We start from the raw sequence: 26450 nt of genomic DNA, 5'->3' as shown, positions 1-26450 counted from the left end.
ACATTGCTATGGAGCAGGGTGAAAGACGGACAGTTGTGCGCAATATAACGCCACTCAAACCATGTGCAGCCTATCTCAACGGAACAAAGGCAACGCCGATATGGCGCGAACGTAAATGCACGTCATCCTGTCGTAGACGTTCTTTTGTTTTGCGTCTTTTAATAGTAGCCTCGAGGAAAGCAATGATGTGCGAGGGTCTTGGTGTACTCATTGTTGCGGTTAGGGCGCGTGTCTGTTGGAAAAAAGTCTGTGCTTTTGGTCTGTTGAGAACGTAAACATACGTGCAGTGAAAAAGAGAGCAAGGCCCAGTTCAAGATGGCCGCCTGCCAAGTCTGTAACCACATAATTCTTTCTCTCTCTCCATATTGTTGAAGGTTTGTATGAAGCCGGTCAAGCTGTTTTTCAGCGCGAAGTCGAAAATGGAAACTTTGTTCTCAGGATTACCGGTTTGTGTCTCATTAGAATGAAGGATGCCACCCCGCATAATGTCGGTTTATTTTTGGTGCGAAGGACCCTGTCTGGGAGACTGGAGCACGCTTCTATAAAAAAAGGGTTAATGTGAGCAATGATTTTTCGAGGTGCTGTCAAAACGTTTCCGGAAGGGTCAATGTGTGCCATTGTTTGCGATATTTACATCCTACAAATTTTGAAATAAGGATGCAAAGGCAAAACTAATTAAAAACAATATAGGTTAATTTTAAAGATTCGTAGTTTGCATTTCTAATTTTTAGAAAGTTTAGCATGTTTAAGGATATTTCAGTTATGTCTTAGCGCCTGAAGAACATCTTTAGAAACGTATTATTAAAGTTTATGCCAATATAGGATCCGAGCACTTCAAGTTCTTTCGGTCGCGGGGCTTCTTGAGTCAGTTGTCAACATGGTGCCAATCAGAGGTCATTTCTGCCAAGGTCGTTTCTGCCTGTAAGTGTTGCCACCTATGAATCGGTTCTTTTTCATCGTCATCAGGCTCTTCAGCCCATCTTACATGCGATGAAACCTGTAAAACATCCTCAGATATTTATTCGGGGGTGGTCCTTCTGATAAAACAAATGCCGTCCTGCAGTCGGAGCCCAAAGCACGGACACGGAGGAGGGCGAGGCAGATTCATATGAACCAAAAATAGACCAAAATGATAATTTACCTCAAAATGACAAAAATGTATTTACTTGTTTAATTTTTTTATTCTTCGAAAGGTTTGTTAAGGAGCTGAGACATGATTTAAGTTCACTTTATACACAATATGGCTAATCGGAACGGTTTAAAGTGGGGTCCAAACCACAATGTGCCTTCACCGGGTATCGAACATGGGACCCCTTGATTACAAGGCCACGACGCTATCACTGAGCCATCGTTTGCTAAGGAGGATTCTCAAAATCGGTCTTCACGAAATCGAGAAAAATAATGTGCGCCTCAAGAAATCGTAGTTTGTAAAGATAATTACTTTTAACATGTTGCTCGTTTTAGGCTGTCTCAATAGTAGAATAGTTATTTGCTGCGAATAATAGCACTTGCCCGGAGATATGATAATCTACATAAGCATCCCGCCACCATTATACTTGTTTTAGCGTGTATTGCGCTCTGATGCGAGACAAATTGTACTTTTTTGCATATATGCGGTTTACCGCCGCACAAGCGGTCATTCTTCAATCTGGTCACAAACTACTCGAGCTGGAAACATTGTTTGGGCGCAACGGCAACACCCAACCCTGCCTGTTGATGACTTGCGAGGGGTGGAAATACCGCTCCCTCAAAATTCCGAGAAACCTCGAAGTGCTCTGTTCCTACACTACTTCGGTTAAAGAAAATGTCAGCAGTGTAAATTTCTCCGTCGAATATTATTAATAGGGCTAAGATTTTCATGACTCAGAATATATATATATATATTTTTTGGTAAGGGTGATGTGTTCCCCAAACATATATAAATTCATATTATGAAGAAACTTATAAAATTAAGGTGCTTTTTAAGGGCATATTTTGGCATATTTGGTCGTTTCTGTGTGATAGAGCATATTTTGATGGATTTTCGGTCAAATTCAGCATATTTTTGCTTTTTCAAGAAATATACAGTCATTTTCCAAGTTGTTTCGTTCTTATTCCCATGTTCACTCGAGGTATTTTTGGACTGCAGCAAAATCTTTTTCATTTTTAATTGAAAATTTAGAGAAAGTATTTATTGTGCATTACAACTCGGGGTCCATAAAGTGAACTAAAAAAATGTAGGTATGTAAAAATATCTCAGCATATGTTAGATATTGATGATTGAAACAGTCCAGTTATAGGGGCATATTTTTCAAATTATAGGGCATATTTTGTAATATTTTAGGTCATACGAGCATATTTTATTTTGCATATTTTGGTGAATAGTAGGTCATAAAAATCCTAGTCCTAATTATTAAATATTTTTTAGGTATCCTTGAAGATTTTCTATCGATTCACATCGAGATTTCAAATTTTAAGATCGGATGGGTGCCTCACATTCTAATCTCGCCCAGGGCCTCGCCACTGGATACATTATAGGTACACTCACCGGCAATAAAAGTGACAAACCTACTAGATCCTGAACTACTCGCTTTCCTGTAAAGCGGTGGTAGAAGTTGCCATTGAAAGTTTGCTATTAAAATCCATTTAATGGCGTGAAGTTAGGCAACACACTTAACGCCTTGCAGGGACCTAAGCGTCCCATTCCTATTGCCGGTGAGTGTACGTGATTGCAGTGTTTCTGTGGTTTGGGAGTTCTGTTTGGAATTGTTAATGGTGACTTACCAGAAGTTCCCCTGATCTACAGGGCTGGAAACTTGGCATAAACCGTAAAATCCCCCTGGAATAATTTTTGTTCCGAAGCAAAAGATTCGGTTAAACGGGAGGCTCTCGTCCACCGGGACCAATTCCTCGGAGACATCAATATTCATGCCTCTCCTTGTATCCACGCGGTTCCCCCATCGGGGACTTACTCGAACTCGCGGTCGCAAGGTGTCCTCTGGGGGCGCTGATTGTCGTCAGCACCTGGAGGAACTCTCGTAGGGCAACAGTTTACACCGATCGTTGATTACCTGGTGGTCGTGTCCATCTCAGGTGAGATAGCTACACTCTGTCCCGGGAATCTCTGGAGTTAGCGATCGAAAACAAGTCTCTGCGCAAGTGATGACTCCAGAGGGCTCGATCAATGAACACGTGAGAGGGGAAGTGAGTGCAGCTACACAGTTTTATGCACTGCTCCGCTCACTCGCTTTCTCCCCTTTTATTGAGTTATGCGCGGCAATGCTTCACAGATTCCACACAGAGTATACTTTATACTTCTCTCCCATGGCGTGGTCGTGGTGCTAAGCACAGGGGAACACTTTACCTTTTTTATACTTCCTAGTGATTGGTACCGTTAAATGCAGTGGCAGTGATTAGGGGGCAGTTCCCCCCCCCCCCACTTTTTAGCAATTTTTGCTCCTGTACTTTCCTAAACCTGATTACTGCCCAAAGCTAATTTATATTTAATCGCAGCCGACCTTTGTGGCGGAGTGGTTAGCATGGCGCTCTACAACACCAGAGGTCTCTGGTTCGAATCCCGGCCTGGACATAGGTGTTCTTTGTGAGTATTTCTTAATCAATTTCATCATATCATCACTCATCCTCATCTTCGCAATTGACCAATCATGTCAGAAAAGCGAAGTAAAATAAACCAAATCAACTCTCTTTAATCACAAACACTGTTCCATACTATATTCCGTTCCGGGAATCTCTGGAGCAAGCGAACATATCTCTTATTGGTTAAGCCGCTCAATCACTTCCTCCCTTTGTCTACCGTTATGCTCGGCCTTGATCCACAGACAGAGCGCATATATGTTTTTGCTGCAGAGTTACCAGTTTTTGTTCAATGCTATTCTGCATGTGAATTTTAATTTATGTATCTTGTTACTGTTATAACCTACTATACTCAATACAATTGTAAGTGGCATATGTATAATTTTCTCACCTCAGTGCATTTCCATTTATTTCCAGGTGCTTGCTTTGGCCCGGCGTTATAATGGCCACGCCGGTACACGACTGTCACTAGAAAAGAGCAGTGCCACGTCGACATTGCAGGAAGGTTAGTTGGCAACACTGTTTTTCGATTAATGCAACCTTGAACTAAATAATGACCTAACACGTTAAAGTGAATGAAAACAAGACTATTAGGAATCTTCATTTACAATAAACTTGTTAGTTGTTTTAAAACTTTACCTGTCACAGATTTTACAGTACTTAATGGTGGGAAAGTAATATAGAGTCAGTTTACCGAAAATGCAAACCATATGACTGTATTTACATAGAAATAAAAATTACCCGTTACAGCAACTGCTCAAAATGGCCGCTATTGTTTTCGATGCACTTATTACACCTTTTTATACTGATTTACAGATGGTATTACATAAGTATGGTGTGAATATTTGTGAAAAATTAAGTTCTATTAGTTCTTTCAAGTGTTCCGAATCTCGCTGCTTCGCGGTCAAAACTTTGTCTTTCAGAATTCCCCACATGGAGAAATCACATCGGGTTAAGACCGGATATCATGCAGGCCACTACATGGTACCTCTTCTCCCTATCCACTCCTTGAAGTACTCATTTAGAAATTCCCGTATAATAAGACCATAGTGCGGGGGTACTCCATCGTGCTGCCAGATAATTGTATAAGCGTATGTTTTCAGTAACTTCATGGAGCATTCCCAGCTAATTTTCTGAGGCCACTTTGAGGCATATTTGCACACGCGCGCGTACGATAAACCTCGTTTTGTGTCTGCTGTATGCACAGAGAGGTTACTAAGAACTGGACCTACAGTTCAAACTAAGATCGAACCCGGATTCCTTTGATTACGAGGAGACAGCGTTACGCCATCGTGGAGGCATTAGTACGTGTATGAGTGTTATACCTGTATGCGAATATATGTGTGTGTGTGTATGTATGTATAATAATAATGTTATATAAAGGGTGTCTCAGAAATATTTTCGTTTTTAAAACTATTAAAATAAATACTTAAAATCTTTTGGTATAAAGATATATTTATTACCAAAAGAAAGCTTAAACATTAAAGTTTTATTTGTGGAAAAGAGTATTGGATAAATTGTGATCGTTCATGTTTTCACATTCAATTATTCTTCAACTAAATTTTTCGATCACTCGCCGAAGCATGGCACTAGGAATAGCATTAATTTCATCTGTAATGCTTTGCTTCAATTCTCTCAAATTTTGTGGCATTCGGGTGTATACCTTACTCTTTCAGTAACTGTTTTCAAGCTTTCTCACCCAATATTTAATTAAATTTGAGCTTGGGACGTCTCTCATTCCTGCCAGGTTATAATGACAAACGACGCACAACAACATAAGAATTATTATTTTTATAAAACGCACAAACACCAAAAGCATATGGCTGCCCCGTAAAGCGCTTCATGGGAACTAAATATTAACAATGTTGCCAAGCGTTTGCGATCTATCTCATTTCTCCGTAATGTGCAAATTGTCCCATAGAGCGGATTCAAAAACGAAAATGTTTCTGAGACACCCTTTATATTAACATTAATATTTTTTATGGAATCAAAAATATTTAGACGCCAATATTATAATATCAGGAACCGTTCTTTCAGCAATAAAATAAATTACTCATTCTTGTTTCCAGTGGTAATTTGTTCTAATCGAACACTTCTCAGTCTTGATGTGCCTTGGAGAAAGAATATTTTCCTCCAAAATACATATGTTTTTCGTGTCTGTGTGTCGTTCTTCCGTAGTCCTGCTCCCGCAAAACACATCAACGAGACAGAATCTTTTGTGCCCCTTCAATGCTCCAAAATAAAGTCTTGATGATTTCTTTACACGAGAAGAAGACAGACGCTTTATAATTCAAAACCAGACCGAAAAAACAGCCAGTTGCACTAAACACAATTGAAATAGGTCTCCAGTTCCTTCCTCCCTTGCATCCTCTGTCTACCAACCACATCGTCAGCCACGGTAGTGGACCGTGGAGGCTGACCTTCCCGTGCGAGGGACCACATTGCATGGATGAGATCAGCAATAATGGAGCTTGCTGGAAACGAATAGAAATTAGCTGCAATGAAAGAGAAATAGCTATTTTTACCTCCTGAGATCTCGTGGCGCGGTCAGAGAACGACATTGTGAAGACGTCAGAGGCAGGCGACCATCGGTGATGATCGGGACAGACAAAAGCTAATCACGGTCCACAATGGAAACCAATTAGCCCGTGAAGAGTTACTGAATATTTTTCCTGTCTCGATGTCCTGATTGGAAAATCAACGGAGAGAATGATTGTCAAGTTTCCTGGATTTTAATTTGTCGCTGTTGGGGAGGGAAAAGGTATTCATAACCTGGCTCGTTAGTTGTCCGTGTCTCGCTTTAATCGATACGGGGGTGTGTAAATAACGAGAGCCGCCTGTCATTCGTCTGTATCAAACTTTTGACTGATCACTAGCAAAAAGGATATTAAGGTGCAACATTATGGTTGGGAAATGAAAAAAAATAAAAAGGTTCTGAAAATGTTTTCAAAAAAATGCTGATAAAATGCCTCTCTTTTTCTGTGCCTTCTGTATATAATGAGCGCGGACCGCATTGAGAACTGTGGTTCTGACGAATAGGTTTTGTTGAAGTTGTGTTTTCTCTCCCGGGTTTTGCTACATTATCCTCGGAACTATTGATGCTGGAATGATTATATTATACCATTTTATAGCTCTGGTTCTGCTCTACAAGGTGAGACTATAGGATTTTATGTTGCTGCTCAAGAAGAGTGAAAATCATTTATTTGTCTGTCCAATTTTGTAACAAAACATGAAGGAAAAGGTGCTGAAGCATCAAAGAGGGGGTAAAAATGGGATAAATGTTCTAATCTCACGAAAAGGTGCAACAAAATGTGTGTATTTTACTTGATTTCATATCCTAAACTACATATCTCAAATAATCGGTGTGAAAACAGCTATATTTGTGGAACGGTTGTTACGGCTTTATTCTTATGCAAAATGTTGAGAAATGTAACGCTGTTGTATTACTCATTTATTGTTCCGCCAATCAGTGCTTAGATGAAAGAAGCGTTTAACCTGTATATAACCAGATGCATCAACTGATAACTGTAACTTGTAAATTACAATTTTTCTTTTTGTGAAGCAAGATAAAAGAAAGAAATGTATTATAACTCAACTTTTAAAATTGTATAATGATCAATGAACATATGTATAAAAAACTTAAAAGAATGAAACTGTATTATGATATGAAAATTATGTAATCTCCGGGGGTTGGAGAGTAAACCCTTAGGTATAAAAGCCTCAAATTTGGATAATATTCTAGCACTTCCTGTGTGTAATAGGAAGGAGGCTTACTATCTGTGTGGAACAGGCTATAGAGACAGTACTTCCTGTGTTTAATAGGAAGGAAACGCCTGTGTGGAACAGGAATTAGATAGACTTTCTAAATTCTATAACATCAAATTTTAGTATTTCCTAAACTTCATACCAAAAATTGAAGTTTACTCCCCATTCTCACCAAAAAAATTAACTGTAATAAATTTTTGCCAATAAACAGTCAAACCCATACAATGGTGTCAAGTGTTTCCATGATGCAGAGATGGCTTCAGTGTAGGTCTGAAGAGTCCTAAAGCCCCAACAGAAAGAGCATAGGGTAATAACTGTTAGAAGGAACGTAACACGGTGATGCACCTCAAAATCCGTTTTCTACTTATCACACTGCTGGACAGACTTTAACTGTAATTTATTCTAAAGTTAAATTAATACCAATCAACACCCGTGAATCCAGTTTCTCCTGAATCCAGGTTCCGTTCTATACTCGGAGACAGTAAACTAGGCTAGTGGTTGAGATTGCGGTGTTGCCACGTCGTGCCGATACATCACTGTCACAACTGGATTTGTCCGAAGAATGTTCTTTTTCAGACTCAAGTTTTTATAACTTGATAATTATTAATGAACTTCAGATGGCAGAGTAAGTTCATAGTATATATCACGTCATGAAACTCGAGTAAAACTAGAGTATGAAGTCAGCAGTTTATGTGCGTTAATAAAAAGAAACTCATTAAATATTGTGTATGTATCTACTAGGGTGAATCAAAAAGTAAGTTACACCCAACCCGTGTTCCTGTACTAAGAGAGATAAAATAATCACGCTTGGTGGCAACACTGTCTGGAATGTTTTCTTCAGACACCAGAAGCAGCCGTGCTTCAGCTGGTTTAGCATGCGAGTAGTCACAGTGTGAGTATGGAGCGTCATATTGAAGTGGCGTCCAACATTGAGGTGCGCTCTGTCGTCCGATTTTTGTGGGCACAAAGGCATAATCGGAGTGAAATCCATCGCCAACTTGTCGAAGTACATGGTGAGAATGCGATGTCACGCCCCATGATTGCAAAATGGTGCCAGATGTTCGAAGAGGCAAGATCGAACGTGAACGACGAACCGCGTGTCGGGCGGCCTGCAACTGTGTACACTATCGACAACGCGGAGCGTGTGAATGCATTCATTGTTGCTAACCGCTGCGTGAAAATTAAAGAGATTGCAAGTGAACTGAACATATCCTATGGTAGTGTGTCTATGCTGATTCGTGATCAGATGGGTTATCGTAAACTGTGCTCTCGCTGGGTGCCGCGCTTGTTAACCGAAGGGAACAAAAATCAACGTTTTGATGCTGCGCTGTCATTTCTTCGGCGTTATTCCACGGATGGTTCGCAGTTTCTGAGAAATTCGTTACAGGAGATGATTCCTGAGTGCACCAATACACTTCCGAGACAAAGAGGGCATCCATGGAATGGAGACACAAGGATTCTCCACCACCAAGAAAAGGTAAAACCTGGCCAACGGTCCGAAAGGTCATGCTGACAATCTTCTTCGATTCCGAAGGCGTTCTTTACAGTTAGTTTGTGCTCCGAGGAACAACAATCAATGCCGCAACATACTGTGAGACTTTAAAGAAGCTGAGAAAAGCCATTAACGATCGAATGCCCGGAAGATTGAGTGATGGGGTTGTACTTCTTCACGACCACGCTACCCACCATTAAGTAATTTCTGCAGTAAATCCTGTCTCACAGAATTTACTGCAGAAATTCAAATGGGAAGTGTGGGCTCACCCTCCATATAGCCCCGATTTGGCACCCTGTGACTACAACCTTTTCGGTCCTCTCAAACAAGACCTAGATGGACAGCGTTTCGCGTCAGATGAGGAAGTGCAGGAAGCAGTTTCAAAGTGGTTCAAAGAAATTGGACGGAATTTTTACACACAAGGAATCGAAAAACTGGTTTCACGATACGATAAGTAATTGGAACACCTTGGTGACTATGTTGAAAAAAGTAAAATGTTCATGCGTTTTCGTCCAATAGTTTTTCTTTCTAATGTGTCTTGTTTGTTTTTTACAGGGGGTGTAACTTACTTTTTGATTCATCCACGCATGTATTGTACCTCGGAAGACAAATTTAATTTACGTGCAGAAATCACATAAATCACACTGATGATTTGTGCCAATTTCAGGTGACGAAACATCATTTTACTTTCGAGAGGATAAATAGTATTTTATTATTCGACATTCATCTCGAGGTTTAGTCTCAAAGGCTCTGTTTAGCCTCCCCATTCCGTAGTGGTAACATGGTAGCTACCGTGGAGGCACATAGTGTTGCAATCTTTTCTGTGCATAAAGTAGAGTTCAGAAACAAACTCAAACCAAAGGTCCTGGGTTCTAGTCCTGGCCTCTTCGTCCATTCATCGTTCTCATCTAATCATGTCTCATCCTCATCGTCGCGATTAGCCAAAAGTGTCAGAAAAGCGACGCTAAATATCTAAAATCACTTCATACAAATATATACCAGGTCATGTATGTCTCCCCACGCAGTACGTTAGGAATACATACAATGTGTAATTCAGATGTAAAAAAGTGCACTTTTTGTGGGCATCCTGTAGAGCCAGTGTCGTTAGTTTGGGTCGGTGGCAACCACGTAACGTACGAAATAAATGACAATCGTTACCGTTGCGTTAGCGGGAAGGGAACTGGCAGTGTAATGAAGGGGGAATGTAACCGCGCATGCGCAAGAATTGTTGCCTCTATGTAATTACAGTTAACAGCCCCACCGGCAGTTACATATTCCTCTATTACACCCTTCCACCACGGGATCACCACGCTGAACCCTTCTATTCTAATTAAACACAGCGGAAAACTTGAAATGGTGCGCGAGTTCGGAACCGGATCCTGTCCAAAAGCGTCGTATTTTTTCGGAACTAATCTTGTAAGGTCATGATGAGTCATGTTCATACTTGTTACATCTGCATTTGTAAATATGTATGTCATAATTTGTTTGAGGATTACTTAATTTTAATTGAAGTTTTGTTTTTGAAAATTAACGAAGGGTATTTTAACCTTCATCCACTGAGATTTAGTTCCGTACACACAATGGTCTACCGAGGCACATCGTTAGGCAGAAATATTAGTGTAGGCAGAAAATTGCTAAAGGGAAAAGGGGGGCAGAAAAGGTAACTTGTGCTGTAATATACCCTAAGAGATTCTGTCATTATCGACTCTCGAAATCGGCCATCTATCAAAATAGCAGGCAACATAAGATTTCTAGCTTCTTGCCCACAAATGTAGTTGGACATGTAAAATGAGAGGATTGAAATACAGGGCGATTCGAAAGTATGGAACCAACAATATAATTTATACAGATATTACGGGACATAAATATGCTGGACACTTGTAACTTGCTGCTCTACGCTGAGCGCCAACTTGGATGATGACACCATTGACGATATTCCGTCTTCTTTAAAAGGTAAATCATACTTGTAGCCACCTTTCTGACACACCCTGTACTTATTGTCGATAGGACGGATGTGGTAAACACTGTTGCACATTCATGATGTAAATAAGAAGTGCTAGTACTTTCATGCAAGGGAATACACGTATTGGTCAAACAAACAACCCTATACGTATTTGGCAGCAAATTAATATTTATGAAGTTACTAGAGGAGAGATGTTTTGCATAAATGTATGTTTTCTCTGTTCGTAAGAAAGTCGTATTCTCTCTTCTGTAAACCCGTTCGCTGTTTACTGTGATGCGTGATGGGAGTGACGTCTCATCCCTTTCGCAACCTTGATACGCTTTGTTAATTTTGGCCATATGTAATATTTTATTTGTTTTCTGTTAACTTCACAGAACCCTGTTTGATTTATTTATTGTCTGTAATATTGTGGTTTGTGTTATCAAATTTATAGTTTCTGGACTTATGTGTAATTAAAAGTGGCATCGGAAGCGGAAGTCATTTCCGGTTTATAAACACTTGTAGAACTGTCCAATCTTTTATTTATTCCGTTGAGTTGCGTGAGATGTTAATTTTGTAAAACACACTGTTATAAAGGAAAAGCCGCACCTTAATTGAAATGTGATTGTATCGGGTGGCGCACGAAAAACCGAACCCTGCCACGAGCAGATACAAACAAGAAATAAAATAAATAAAACAAATAAGAAATGCAAAGGTCTGAACTTTTTAAAAGAAATAATCGTACTGAAACGATCTTGTCTTTTACAGTAGGTGCTGAAAATGACCGCCTTGTGCTTCAATGCACCGTTGTACACGCCTTAACATGTTATCATACACTCTGGACAACTCTGCGGCATCAATTCTCGAAATTTCATTACAAATATTGTCCTCCAAGTCTTCTAATGTCCTTGGATTATTTGTGTACACTTTTCCCTTCAGACTGCCCCACAGATAAAAGTCACAAGTGGTTAAGTCCGGTGAACGCTGCGGCCACAATCCTTTGCTGACAGTCCTTTCTTTTGTGAATCTTTCATGGATTCGTGAGATTGACTCGCATGAAGTCTACCCTTTTAGGCTCCGACCGTGACGCACCTACCTTGGCGAAGATGTCAATAAACATAATTGCGGCGCTGAGAATAGTAACGTCAGATCCCAACCAAAGTTCATTTTGAAAAAAATAACATTATCTGTTTAATTTCAAAACTCAGGGGAATTTTTAACATTAGAACGTAATATTTTTAGTTTGTTTTAAATATGTTTTTTAAAGTTTATCTGCAAATTCTTGAACCGTTGTTGTTAATAGTTTCACAGATCTTGTGCTGTTTACTAGGAGAAAATATACACAAGTGAAAAAATGGGGTAAAACTTATTTACTGAGATTACATTTATTTAACATGTTGTATTAATCCAGCTCCATTCCAAAATTTTCACATTCTTCTTCAACATTAACACCATCATGAAGAAGATTTTTTATAAAAATCATGATAGACGGGTAGTATATATTTCAATAGTTGCATCAGGTCAGTGTATTTAGCTTTCTTAACTTTTCCTCTGTTCACTGTAGTTCTGCTGAAACTTAAACAATGAAACATCTAAAGTTTTATCTCGTTTACTAAAATTAACTGTTTGATGCACGTCAATGTCAGAATAAGATAAACTATATTTTACAATATCAGGATTATCATGTTCCACAATAATGCAAGTAACCTTCCCTGTTCATTTTATTAATAGTGAAAGAGTTTTTTACTCTTGCTGCTTCAATGACATCACACCATTGGTTGCGGCAATGCAAACACTGCATCTCCCTTCCCTTCTTCTCAATAGCTTCATTCTTTACCGTAACATGATAGGCCTACTTATAGGTAAACTTGCGTCTACTTTCGCCTCTGATTATTCTGTCCTTTTTGTATGCCTTTCGAGGTTCATTTTTCTCGATTAAATTAAACAAATGGATGTTCTGCTTATTATAATCACCAAGGCCATAAAACTCTATAAACGAAGTGTCCTTCACATCGTCAGACAAACGTTGAAACACGCCAGTTGAATCAGGAAAGTTACAGCACTTCTCTAATGGTTGACGTCTTTCTTCTGGAACCACAGTTTAAGTTTTTGTTACATATAACTTGCCACTCTTTCTGCATAACTTCCGTTTGTTTTTTACCCATTCAGTTGAGTTTTCATTCGTTTTTGACCTTTTTGCGGAGATTCTGTCATAACAACACACTCAGTCACGGACGTTGCCATATTGTCTACAACGCCGCCGAACTCGTAGCGGACATAACCAAAAGCACACACAGTTGGGATATGTCATTTTTCCACTGAAAATATTTTCATTTTCCTTACGGCCGAATTTTAAAGGTGGAATATGAGAGTTTTGGCATATCCCAATTCTTTTGATACTTCAGCATATGAAACGTAGGTGGCAGCAATATACCGTCATACTTATATCTCAAAATTCGAGGTCGGTTGGGATCTGCCGTTATTATTCTGATCGCCTCAATTGTTTTGTTATCGATGTAAAGTACCCCCGGAGCGTGACAGCCACTTTTGGGTAATGGTCAATGATGATGAGATGAAGGAAGGGACAACCCAACACTAGCGCCACAGAAGATTATACTATCTGGGACTCCAGACGCCAGAGCCGCGTGCGCGGAGCGAGGTCCTGATCCCATCACTCCTGAAATGGCCGAGATCGAGAATATGTGGTGCCCCAGCCTCACATCCCCTAAATATGCCTTCGTGGCACGGTTCTTTATGCACGGGGCAAAAACAGCCTCTACGGAATGAATGGATATTTAAACGTAAAAGTCTACATTTTCTGAACAAAGAACAAAAAGGTGCTTTACGCCATTTCCTCAGCCTAAGGACATATATTATTGCATAAAAGTATAAACTAAATTCCAGAATTCAGCCCACTCAATGTTTTTTTCAAAACTTAGCGCCAATGGATATTAATATTTTTTTTTAAATTTTGAACCTACCACCAGTCGTAATCGTAAATGAACAGATAAGGTAACTGATCGTAAGCTGTTTACATTCCTGTACCTTGTCCGTTCCACGATGCAACATGCATTCCAGTTTTCCTGTTGCTCCTCTCCATCCCAGTTCCTTCCTTTAATAAATTCCGGGAACGTCCCGTTTTCCGAGACGCATCTAATATGTCCGCAAAAGATGTTGCTGCATTATCTGGGATGCTGGAAACTGGCGCATCCAGAACGCGGGAGATAATTTGAAGGTATTACCGCTCGTGAGACGAAGGAGGTGAGGTGCAATTCAACGGATGAGGCCGGAGAATTAGGCTGTTACCAGCGTGGAGGCAAGATGGCCACGAATAGCTTCACCCACTTTCCCGCCCACCCCTGTGTCTCATTTGTTCTCAAGCTTCATGTCTTTGTTTCATTCTGTTATGCACAAAGGCTTTTCTCCGCATTGCTAACTCTCTAAAGGGAAGGGGGGAGGGATGTACGTGTACTTCAGTGTATGCTGATATTAGCTCGTACGTTTCCTCTTTCGTACATAACTTCAAACTAAGTAAAATGCATCGACGGATTTGTTCTAAGTCCACTTTATGCACAGGCAGATTAATCGGGACCGGACCAATAATGCGATAGGTAAAGGTAAAGTTCTCCATGCATATAGTGAAATGTTTAAGCCTGTATTATACTATTAAGCAGCTATTATAATTATTAATAATGACTTAATAATACTTCAGCGGTGAACGATGAGACTCGGTGAAGTACACAGACTCCTCTCAGGTACAGGGATAGTGTTAGGCAAACACAATATTCACAGCACAGAGAAATAAAACCACATTGCTGCAGTAGATAAACTAAAAGGTTTTATTCTTTATTTATGGCAATTATAATGCGAATATACAAGAGACGAAGGCGAGGATTTCCCTTTGTCGATGAATTGACTCAACTAAAAACGCATAAACTCAATGCGTGACTATCGGCATGCCTATGATCACATAGACCTACCTTGCGCCCCGAACTACCACACCAAGATGTATGCACAACACCGAGGAGTTCCTTTTAGGTTTAAAAGCTTCGTCGATACGTGGCGAAAGTGTGATATTTCTTACGCGATATCCTCGCTATTAGATTATACTATTTCAAGAACACAGATTCAAGTAGCCTACAGATGAATCACTCACTATTTACAAATAGATGCTACCAACAAAACTGACATCTATACATGTTTAGAAATACAAATTCGTATAGTGCACTCTCGTAAACATGAGGATACATTAAACTACTCATAATAGAGCATAAAATACAATAAATATTAAACAAAGATATACATTACAAACAAGGTGCAATATTACATATAATAACAAGGAAATTACGCTTTCTTTCACAAAAATAAATATATTAGTGACATATTTTCTACCGGTGACGTCACATAATAATATGGATCATATCAATAGCATCGAGCCATGAAGGCACATTTAGGGGATGTGAGGGTACGGCCTCACAGATTCTCGATCTCGGCTACTTTGGAGGTGTCAGCACCACGCTCCGACCGCCTTTACCCCAAGGGGTTGTCTCCAGATACCCATTGATTTGATTCTTGGTGAGCCTCAGAGCTGCTTTATGCAGGGAAAAGGCAGGAGAAATTCCGACCTTAGATCACCCACCCCGTGAATCGAATCGAACCCGGGACTCCCGCGTGGCAGTCAGACGCCCTATCAACTATAATACCGCGGTGATCCAAATCACTGTGCTTCCAGCGGGTATCGAACCCGGTATCCCTTGATTAACAAGAGGACGATGTTAACACTACGCAATCGGGGAGACCCATTGATTTGTACGGTACTATGAATCATGGTAATCTTTACTCTGTCCCGGGAATCTCTGGAGCAAGCGAACAGAAACAAGGATCTGCGCAAGCAGTGACTCCAGAGGCCTCGACCAATGAACGCGTGAGAGGAGAAATGACTGCAGCTACCAGCCGATTCCAGCAGAACGCACTGCTTTGCTCCTCCCGCTCGCTATCTCCCCTACTCTACTGTTATGTGCGACCTCCCTCCACATATTCCCGAGACAGAGTGTAAATGACAAGGGTTGCGATGACGCCACAGGGCAGCAAAGGCGTCGACACCCTATCAGGTCGACTACCTCACCCCTTCCGCCCGTCAATGAGTATGTAAAACTAGAAAAATAAAACCCTTATATTCCAAATAGGTATACAAGATAAGTCATAATTGTTCATCCAATTTAAAATGGCCATATATTTTGTATTTACTACGCCAAAGTGGTAAGTGCATCTACAAAACGGAAATCTTCATGAAGTTCATGTCAGTCCGCTAGATGTCACGTCTGACAATGTAGTTCTTCGAGAAACCAGTGTAAAGGGTTGGTAAGGGAAAAGGCTTTCTGTGGAGTTCATTAGCCTAACAGATCACCTAATTGTATTTCCGTGCCGCACACAGGTCAACGTTGCCCATCTGGACCGTGCATGTGGGATCTAGTCTACCATCTCGATGTTGTTTGTGTTATTGAGGGAAGTCAAGTTGAATTTACAAGATATGATATATATGAGTTTTCCTTTTTCATTGACATTGTTGTATCACTCAGTCACTGTAACGTTGCAAATTCCTAACATGTGACCAGTTGAAATCGTGTGGATCATTTTGAATTCGCCTGTATTGTTGATTTAGTTATTTTTACATCGTTCTTCTACCACTTTTGTCTTATGGCGAACATGAGGATGAGCGACGATATGATGAAATTGGTAAAGGGACACTCTCAAAGAAAATTTATGCCTATTCCGGAATTCGAATCCGGTTACCCTGACGTCGTGCTAACCACTCCACACTGAGGTCGGCTACTCTGTATTTTGTAGGATATTTAGGGGTATGTTCCATGCGAATGCTCCCGCAGGAAATATAAAGCCTTTTGCTTGGATTCGAACCGGGAATATTGATTGAGTTACTCAACAGGCGAGGTTCCGAGTTCGATACCAGGTAGAGGCATTGGTTCAAATCCTACTTTTATCTGTAGGCTCTGTCCCTGTTAGCGTTTCTATGCATAAACCCGTTGGAGGCACATAGGCGTTCGGATACCACTTTAAACGGTAGATCCAGTCCCGGTGAGCCCACCTGTGCATAAAGTGGACTTGAATAATAATAAAAAAACTAGCAAGGGGCACAGGAAATTGTTCAAATAACCACTTTTCCTTCTTCGATTGATTGATTTGGTGTTTTAAGTACACTTTATTCACAGGCTAATAGGGACTAGACCTACAGTTTAAAGTGGAATCCGAACCACTATGTGGCTCCACTTCATTGCAAGGCGACCACGGTACCACTGCGCCGACAATTTCTTCAGAAACACTGATTACATTATGAATTCATTAAATCCATCATTTCATTTCGTATTAACTTCGCTACCGCAGGTCTAGCAATATAGTTTCCGCTACTCATCATTCCGTTTCTGTTCCGCGAAAATTTCTCTTGGATTCCATCTGGAACCGCTCCAGCCATAGTAAACGTTCGAGCGCCAATTGAAACCGACCACTTCTTTAATTGATTAGATGTTTCCAACCCGGAGGCGGCGGAGGGCGAAGGGGAGAAGGGGCGGGGGCCTAACAATGGAAATCAATTCGTGTGTGAAACTCTCAACGCAATCCAGGTTAATTAGCTAAAGGGAGTGCACAAAAGCTGAAAAAGTGAAAATGCATCAAAATTTGAATATGCAGAAAGTTAATCAGAATTTCTAGTATCGCTTGCACCTGTTCAACTTTTCGTGAGCGTTGGTAACTTGCGTGTATTGAATGAAGATGTAAAGCCACGTTCAGGTGTGTGCGTGTTGCGTCTACACTCTGTCTCGGGAAACTGTGGAGCAAAGTCGAACGTAACGGTACAGAAGGGGAGAGAGCGAGCGGGCGAGGCAGAGCAACACTCTGTTGGTGGCTGCACTCACGCCTTCTCGAGTCACTACTTGCGCAGAGACTTGTTTTCGTTCGCTTGCTCCAGATATTCCCTGGACAGAGTCTGCTCTTAACCTCACACATGTAGACGCTTGCTTCTTGCATACTGAAGCCTCTCTCGGCTCACACATGGGAAGAAACAATAACGCTCAGTTTGTAATATGTCGACGCTGAGAAAAGAAGCAACTGTATCACATTTAAATCAAATACCGATGAATATTGAATGCAAGGTGTGTGCTGTTATTACTCATTGCTTCCTCGCTTCTGTAGAGAAGAGGAAACCATGGAAATATCTAGTTTGAGTTTTGCTTAATTGTTTATTTAACTTTGTTTAATTACTGTTTGTTTAACTTTTTGGCTAATTACGAACCGTCGGTCCCAGTGGCACATCGCGCTAGGACGCTAAGGGGTCCCGGGTTCGAATCCCAGCCTGGGCATAGATGTTTGTGAGTGTCCATTCATCAATTTCATCACATCATCACTCATCCCCATCTTCGCAAATTAGCCAAAAGTGGCACAGAATTCGAAGTAACATATAGCAAATCAATCAATGAATTACGAAGATGAGGTTGAGTGGTAATATGATGAAATTGATGAATGGATACTCACAATGAACAACTATGCCCAGTCGGGGATTCGCGGGACCCTTAGCGCGTTGGGCTAACCACTCCACCACGGTCGGCTTGTGAGAGCAAAACGGGAGGGTGAAGACGAGTCGTGAGGGAGAGAGAGGTTGATTTAAAATGAACACCTCCGCTCACTACCCAGACGAACGGAGGGGGACACTTGCAACATGAGCGTGTTTTGTTCGACTGAGCTTCTAGTATCATTACTATTTTCATTAAACTGTAGGTCCAGTCCCGATTAGCCTGTCTGTGCATAAAGTGGACACAAAACAACAAATCAAGCGTGTTCAAGCCTAGCTCCAATGAGTTATTTATAAAAACAGCGACAAATTAAGACCTTCTGGAAAATAAAAATAGTGACACACACACGCACAAATATATATCTGTATACATATAAACAGTTTGAAAATTATAATTCCTGTGCACAGAGGAACTTACGTACATAGCGCAACACTCCTTTAACAATAGAGAACTGTAAGTCACAAAATTAGCAATGTAGTAAAACGTAATAAGAACTGGAATCATCACCCATTATCACGTGGAAGAACATTAGCTTTCAAATTCAGGAGGGTAATGTGAAATAATAAGCCATCAGAGAGAATCTGGGGTGTTCAAGAGCCCCTGCGCACTCCTCGCCAGAACGTCACTGTGTCGGGAAATTTCTACGAGATAGATCACTTGGCGTTTGGAATGCAATAAGGTGCCCAGTGGTGGGCGGAAAGTAAGGACTAACAAGGATAATGGCACTTTGCAGAGGGTCTAAGTGAATTACCTAACGCGACCTTTTCCTGCAAAGCGCTAATGCAGGGACATTAACTCAACTCGAGACAAGTTCTCAGAATTCCTCCGCGTGGGAGGCTGGCAACACTGTCAAGGAAGGGATTTACCATATGAGACAGAAAATAATACGATGCTCTAACGAAAACAAGTATTTGCGCAAGTGGTGACTCGAGACGGACTCGTGAGAGGGTATCTGACTGCAGCTACCAGCCACTTGCAGAAGCGCGCACTGCTAAATACTGCTCCACCCACTGGCTTTCTCCCCTTCCCTTCCGTTATGCGCGGCCTTGCTCTACACATTCCAGAGGGCGAGTATATTTTATTTATTTATTTATTTATTGTCCTCAACAGAGGTAAAAACCTCCAATTATAGACGGTAGATAAACATTCACATGTATTGGTTTATATAGAAAAACTAACATGCATAAACAGATAATACAAGTAATCAATTACGTACTTACATATATTGAATACATGTCAAATATAATTGTAGAATATACTGGAAAATAAAAAGTAAACGATGTTATTTGTTATAATTCTGATTCAGTCCATTTGTATAAATTTTGAAAGGCAATGAGAAATCTAAGGCCTGGTTATTAATTGAAAGTGTATTGTACAAATCACACATTCTACTTAATAGACCAGTCTTATAGTTCTGAGATTTATGTATTTTGAGATTTAATAAGTTTCGCCCACGTAAATTATTTTCATAGTATTTAATTGCAGTTGGCTGAGGAAATAACTATTGTCTAATATACCGTTTAAAGTTTACATTTTGTAGTAATGGCCTATTATATTTTACATAATACAAATACATCAAGAATTTATTTTGTATTCTCTCTACGGTATGTTAATGCGATTTGCACATTGGTGCAAAATTATGGTTGGAAAAGGGAAAAGAAGGTTCTGAAAATGTTATCAAAAAGATGCTGATAAAATGCCTTAATTCAATGCTCTCTTTTTCTGCACCTTCTGTATATAATGCGCGCGGACCGCAGAGAGAGCTGAGCTTCTGCCGAATAGGTTTTGTTGAAGTTTGTGTTTTCTCTCGCGGGTTTTTCTACATTATCTTCGGAACTATTGAGGCTACAATGATTATATTATACCATTTCATAGCTTTCGTTCTGCTCTACAAAATAAGACTATAGGATTTTATGTAGCTGCAAAGAAGAGTGAAAATTATTTATTTTTCTGTCCAATATTTTAACAAAACATGAAAGAAAAGGAAGGAAAAGGGTGCTGAAGCATCAAAATGGTGCTAATCTCACGAAAAGGTGCAACAAAGTGCGTTCATTTTACTTGATTTCATGTCCTAAAATACATATCTCAAACGATCAGTACGAAAACAGCTATATTTTTGGAAAGGTGCCGCACCTTAAAATCCGTTCCCTAATAATGAGGATGAGTTTATAGTGAGATTTGACTGTATCTGTTAATGAATTGAGTACGCAGCCAATCTCCATTGCTTCTTTATTGGCTGCAGTCAACACTCTGGCACCTACGCCTTCCTTCGGAACGCGTCCAAGTTGTGCACAACTGCAAGGGGAGGCAAGTGTTGTAGGTCACGTGACGACTGATCACGCAAAGACCAAAGATGGCAGACGCGATTAAGAGGTTATCGACATGGCTGCGAATCTGTCTTTTGCAGGAAAGGGGCACGCAATGCAGTTCTATACACACGAAAGCGTCGTGTTTCCTATCCGAGGAAAATTCCGTGCCAGTTTCAGGTCACCTTGCAGATGGCGACACTAGTGTCAGATTTTGATTAAGCGCACACCAAGATTGTTACTTCGACTATTGCAACAAGATGCACTTCAGTTTTATAAAAATTTTATGACTAACCGACATTTTAAGTATCCACATCTATACAATATTTACAATACAGTTTATGTGGGACAAGATTATATCCTACAATAATAAGGCAAGGCTTTGACTTTAAAGGAACTGGATATGTACAAAAGTTTAATACGTCCTGCTCAATAAACATGCAAACCTACAAACATTAGGTGATTGTACAGTCGAAAGCAAAATAATACAGAACAATTTCTGAATCACCATGTATATTCTGTTTATTTCACGTAATGCAGGTTTAGGGATTGAAGCAAATCGCCAACGAAGCATTTGTTAACCTTATACATATTTATGTGGCTACACGGGAGTTAAGGTTCCTATTGCCTAAATGAAGCAATTCCACATCCAGGCAATATGCAGGCTCAGCTCAAACAAGAAGAATATTTCTAGTAGCGCAACAATAAGACGTTGTAGAGCGTGCGTCATAGGGCAGGGCTGTTCAATAGATTGATGTCACATACTGCAGTAGCCGACAGTGTGTGACATTCGCGAGCTACACCATTTGATGTCAATAAAAGCAAAAGACAAAAGTTCTATTGCCGCATCTGAGTGAGCTTGATTCACATCTACGCTCAAGCAAAACTCAGGTTACTCTCATCCCCTAACGCTCCGCTCACGGTCAGGGTCAGAAGGTATCCACACTATAACAAGCTTCGCCCCGGTCAAGGTACGATCAACGCGAGTCTGGTGTTGGTTTCTTCACAGAGTACTCAGATTTTTTGTATAAAAAGCCAGCCAATTGTGCTAACTACAATGTTTAAGAGATTTTGAACGACGGACTTGGCTGTTGCAGCACTGGCGTTGATTAGAAGAAAATGACACAAAGACGAAGAAGAATTGCGAAAGCGGGGATTCATTGACTTGGTTGCTTTACTTCGTTTTTATGACAGTTTTGACTAATCGTGAGTATGAGAATGAGGATGAGTGGTAATATGATTAAATTGATGAAGGAACATCACAATGAACATCCATTCCCATGCCGGGATCCAACCTGGTGTCGTAGCACGCTGTACCAACCACTCGGACAGGAGATCGGCAATTATAAATATAATGTTAGATGTTATACTTTTGGTTTGAAAGCGGCAAACGTTTGTTTGCAACTACAATGTGCAAAACTGTAAATGTCAACAATGGTAACACTACATTGTCGGTCTACGTTTGACATGAAATACTTCGGGCTCATTGTTTCACATCGACATTGTTGACCATTTCTTTAATTAGAAACTTTCCGATACAACACCTGACAAATATACATCAGGTTGCAAGACTAGTTTCAAAGACCCGACCCGGATAACCTTGGAAAGTTGCATGGAATTTTCCACTCGGAGGTTCTGGGTGGTGCTCTTCCGTCGTCTCAGTGGGCAATAACCTTAAATCCTTCACACAAAAATGTTATTTTTTCATTAATTCTTTGTATTTTATCGTTGTAAATAACCCATACCCATTTGCAATGGAATTATAACACGGACTATGCGAGGTACACCATAAATGAACTTTTCATCACTTGAAACCATAACCAAAATAGTTTTGTGAATATATATGTCGTGTTGCATATTTAAGAGGTTACAGCCGATGAAATGCTTCCACCGATAAGTGCCAAAAGAATAACAGATATATCAGGCCGCAAACTCAGTTAATAAGCATTTCAGGCAAGATTTTTATAGATCAATTATTTTAATTCTTTCCATGTACTATCCTAGTGTTCTTTACAAATGCTGTGCTTATCTTGTATTTCAGATTGAAGTTGTTCTAAGAGCATCCACGTTAGGCGCGAATTTATTGTCAAGAAAACTAACTAACTCTCTAGCCTTCTTAAACCCGGAGGTTTATGGCTGCAGCAACACAGGCCTTCCATCTGTCCCTATCCTGGACAAGATCAATCCAATCTTTTCCATCCTTACCGATTTCCCTTAGGTCCATCTCAACGTTGTCCCTCCATTTTCGTCCTGGCCTTCCTACAGATCTCTTACCATCAGGTTTCCCAAGGAGAATCCTGTAAACTCCTCTTTCCTCTCCCATTCGTGCCACATGGCCTGCCCACCTAAGTCTTCTTGATTTAATCATTCTAATAATAGCTGGAGATGAATAAAAATTATGTAGTTCTAAATTATGTAACCTTCTCCACTCACCTGTCTCCTCATCCCTTTAAGATTCAAATATTTTCCTCATTCAACGTAAGGGACCACAGTCAAAATTACTGTTTTGTATATTTTAACTTTTAGTTTCTTAGATATTATGAAGAGAAATGTAAGGCGTATTTCCTAAATTAAGTCTGCTTTTTATTTCCTCTTTAATATCATTTTCATTTGTTAGTATTACTCATATGTCGTTTATATCACGATGTGCACAAATGTAGGTGTTTATACTCAATCACACACCTTTCTCTTATTGCAGATGCCCTAAGATGGTGCGGACATTCTTGCGCTGGGCATGGTTCGGCTTCATCGCCGTTTCATTGTACCTTTGCAATGCGGAAGTGTCATCAAAGATGTAAGTAATAAGATGATGACCATCCATCATTTTTTTTTTTTTTTTTTTTTTTTTTTTTTGCATGCTAGCAAATGTCTGAATTTGGCATTCACCTTTTGTTTTCATGGAAATAATTACATAACGAAAATATATTATTCGAATATGTCTTGCTATTGATGCCTTACTTATCTTTATACAGTGTATCTTGCACAGTGGGATGCAGAACTGAGATTCTTTTCAAAGAAGGAAAGGGTTCATTCTTACGAGAAATTAATAGTGTTTGTAGTACTTAAAAAGTAATGAAGCAATCTATATATGTCCTTCATGAAGATTGTTGCCCTTTGACCTCATCAGGTGTAATCGCTGGTCCAGATCAGGTATCAGCCGACCACAGTGGTGGAGTAGTTATCAGAGCACGCTACGACGCCAGGGGTCCAGAGTTCGAATCCTGGACTGGTCATGGGTGTTCATCGTGAGTGTCCCTTCATCAATTTCATCATGTCATCATTCATCCTCATCGTCGCGATTAGTGAAAAATGGAAGAGAAGCGACGTAACATAACTTCCAATCTAAAAAGACCAGGGATAACTGTGTTTGTACTTTCATCTATTTCACATGATCATCATTCATGTTCAAAGTCGTAGGAAGCTGCTTCAAATAGCAAAATATAAATGTTGCGGTATTTGCGCCTAGGTGGAGGAAATTGAAGAACTGCAGAAATTTCTGGGATTACCGGAAGAACAAAGAAATTTCGATGCATTCGACATGAAACATTTGTTTTGTCGTTCAGATTGTTCTAAATGATCAGAAATACATCTTGAAGTTTATACTGTGGAGAACGAATGTCCTCTTCAGGGTTTTACCAGACAGATGCTCAATTTGACTGGTGTTGTGTAAAGTTCCGTTTCCTTGACTTCGATGCGAGTTGATGCTGTGTTGGCGTCATGCATACAGGGTGTCCACAATTAAAATTGCCCTTCCCAGAACCTTCTGGAGTCCTTTTGAAGTAACGGATCGTGGTGAAACTTGATAGAGAGACAATGGAGACCATGTGGAAGCGAATGCTGACGAAAATAAAATTAGTTCAAATTTTCACCACCCGGTTGAAATCTGGCGCTGAAATCAGTGCACAGGGAAAAACATTGAAACGCTTCGTGAGACCATTGATGACGCTGTCTTACGCTTCCAAAGCTTCATTCACGTTGCATACTGAACGCTGCTATACCAATATAAACTCAAATTACTGCAGCGCCTCAGTGCCACCTGGTGGTGAATATTTGAACTGTTCTTTTATCGTCGGCATTCGCTTCTCTGTTGTCTCCAAAGCCTCTCTACCAAGTTTCACCGTAATCCGATGCTTCAAACGGGCTCGAGACGACTCTGAATAGAACAATTTTAATTGTGGTAACCCGATACATTCTGGTTGAAAGAACTTCTGTGCCTGTCGCTTGACGTTTACTCATGTTCATGATCCTTAGAAGGGCAGAATATGTTGTCCTTACAAGGGCCGAATCTCTGTTGGCGTGGGTTCTTCGTGTGACCAGTTTCTGAAAGAATCCTCTTCACCAAAAAGGTTCTCTCGAGAAGTATGCTGTTCAAAACAGTTAAACATATTTAAATTTCTATTTAACATTACTTTGTTTATTACAAATTGATTTTTGTGAACTTAGATTACGAACATAAGCATTCGAATTAATGTAAAAGTTATATTAGTTTATTAAATTTTAATGGGCTACTACTCTCCGTAGGAATGATCCCTGACAGTGTTGTTCTAATTATGTTATGACCAACTTCATAGGGAGGAATATTAAAAAATACAAAACACCAATACTCTCAAGAGCCGACAAGCAAAACACATTGTTTTCTAACTTACTATTTATTTATTATACATTATTTGGAATCTTTCTCATGAAATATAGAGAACACCATTATTATCAATTACAAATTTTACCACGAAATGTCAATATAAGTCACTTTTCTAGAAACAATTATTATCTGTGTTCGAGTAGTCTTTACTTGGGAGTTAATTAAATTTGCTGGTGGAGGATATGAGTGAAAAACAACTGGTCTCCATTTGCATACTGAAAGAGCCTTTAGATAATTTGGTAATACTTTCCTTCACTGAGAAACACCACTTCGTCATTTAATTCTCCCATCTCAGGTCAATTTATTGCGTTGTTATTACACTTTTAGATAGTTACATGTATTTTTGTTTACAGTCCACCCGGAAGTGAGGAGCTCGCAATGCCATCTGTAAACGCAAGTTTAGAGTGGTGAGTTCGCAGCTACTAACGAACTCTAGAGGTTTCCAAGTAAACTAAATTGCATCAATTTGTGAACCTCTGCTTTTCCCATAATTATCAAATCACTAACTGTCTCGATTAACGATAACTAAGATCTAAAAATTCCAATTACGAAAATAAAACAAGTGAATGTAGGCAGTTTTTCAGTTATTGATGTCTACACGATTTTCCTTTTAAAATTATTTGGTTTGTTATGCTTTAATTCTGATGTTTGTTATTTGAGTTACATTTTCTATCATTTTGTTCAATTTAATTCCTTTCTTGTTGAGAAAATTAAGTAACTACTTTCATCAATACACACATTCTTATATCCATCAATACAATGGTTAAGAAAATTCAAATGAAAGCACAAGTTGCAAAATATGGAAATTCTTAAAGAATATAAATTCTTCGTATTGTATTTTTAAGAATTTCCATATTTCACAACTTGTGCTTTCATTTGAATTATCATAACCATTATCCTTCTCTTATTGAAAACGTCAATTTTTTATTAATCCATGTAAGGTTTTATGTTGTTTTAATAAATATTTATGAATCCTTTTGAAAAAAATATTAGTGTTTTGATCTTTACAAAATTTTACACTTTATTTTTGCCTTCATGATTGAAAATTGTGAGCATTAAACTTGGGTTACAAATGTGGCAAAGCTATAAACAAACTTCAATGTCAAAGAAATCCAATTTGTGCAGCATGTGTTGTTTTTATTTTATTTATAGT

The 26450-nt window shown here is 39.6% G+C and overlaps 1 protein-coding gene across 16 annotated transcripts in view; it reads left to right on the top strand.

Moving 5' to 3' along the window:
• The window catches only part of pHCl-1 (pH-sensitive chloride channel 1), a 655929-nt gene that overhangs the window by 408993 nt on the left and 220486 nt on the right, over window positions 1-26450 (top strand). For 11 of the 16 annotated variants that reach the window (XM_083128521.1, XM_083128534.1, XM_083128533.1 and 8 more), the window contains exons 2-4: window positions 3991-4078; window positions 23357-23452; window positions 25651-25704. In XM_083128521.1, coding sequence (XP_082984647.1) covers window positions 23367-23452; window positions 25651-25704 — 140 coding nt within the window. In that variant the 5' untranslated portion in view covers window positions 3991-4078; window positions 23357-23366. Of the gene's footprint in view, window positions 1-3990; window positions 4079-23356; window positions 23453-25650; window positions 25705-26450 lie in introns of those variants that run through there. The other 5 variants (XM_083128594.1, XM_083128571.1, XM_083128614.1 and 2 more) reach the window with 2 other exon arrangements.

This window comes from Lepisma saccharinum, chromosome 1 (genome assembly GCF_977018435.1).
Source record: "Lepisma saccharinum chromosome 1, izLepSacc3.1, whole genome shotgun sequence".
Classification (NCBI taxonomy): Eukaryota; Metazoa; Arthropoda; class Insecta; order Zygentoma; family Lepismatidae; genus Lepisma; species Lepisma saccharinum.
This window is presented reverse-complemented; position numbering and strand designations above follow the sequence as displayed.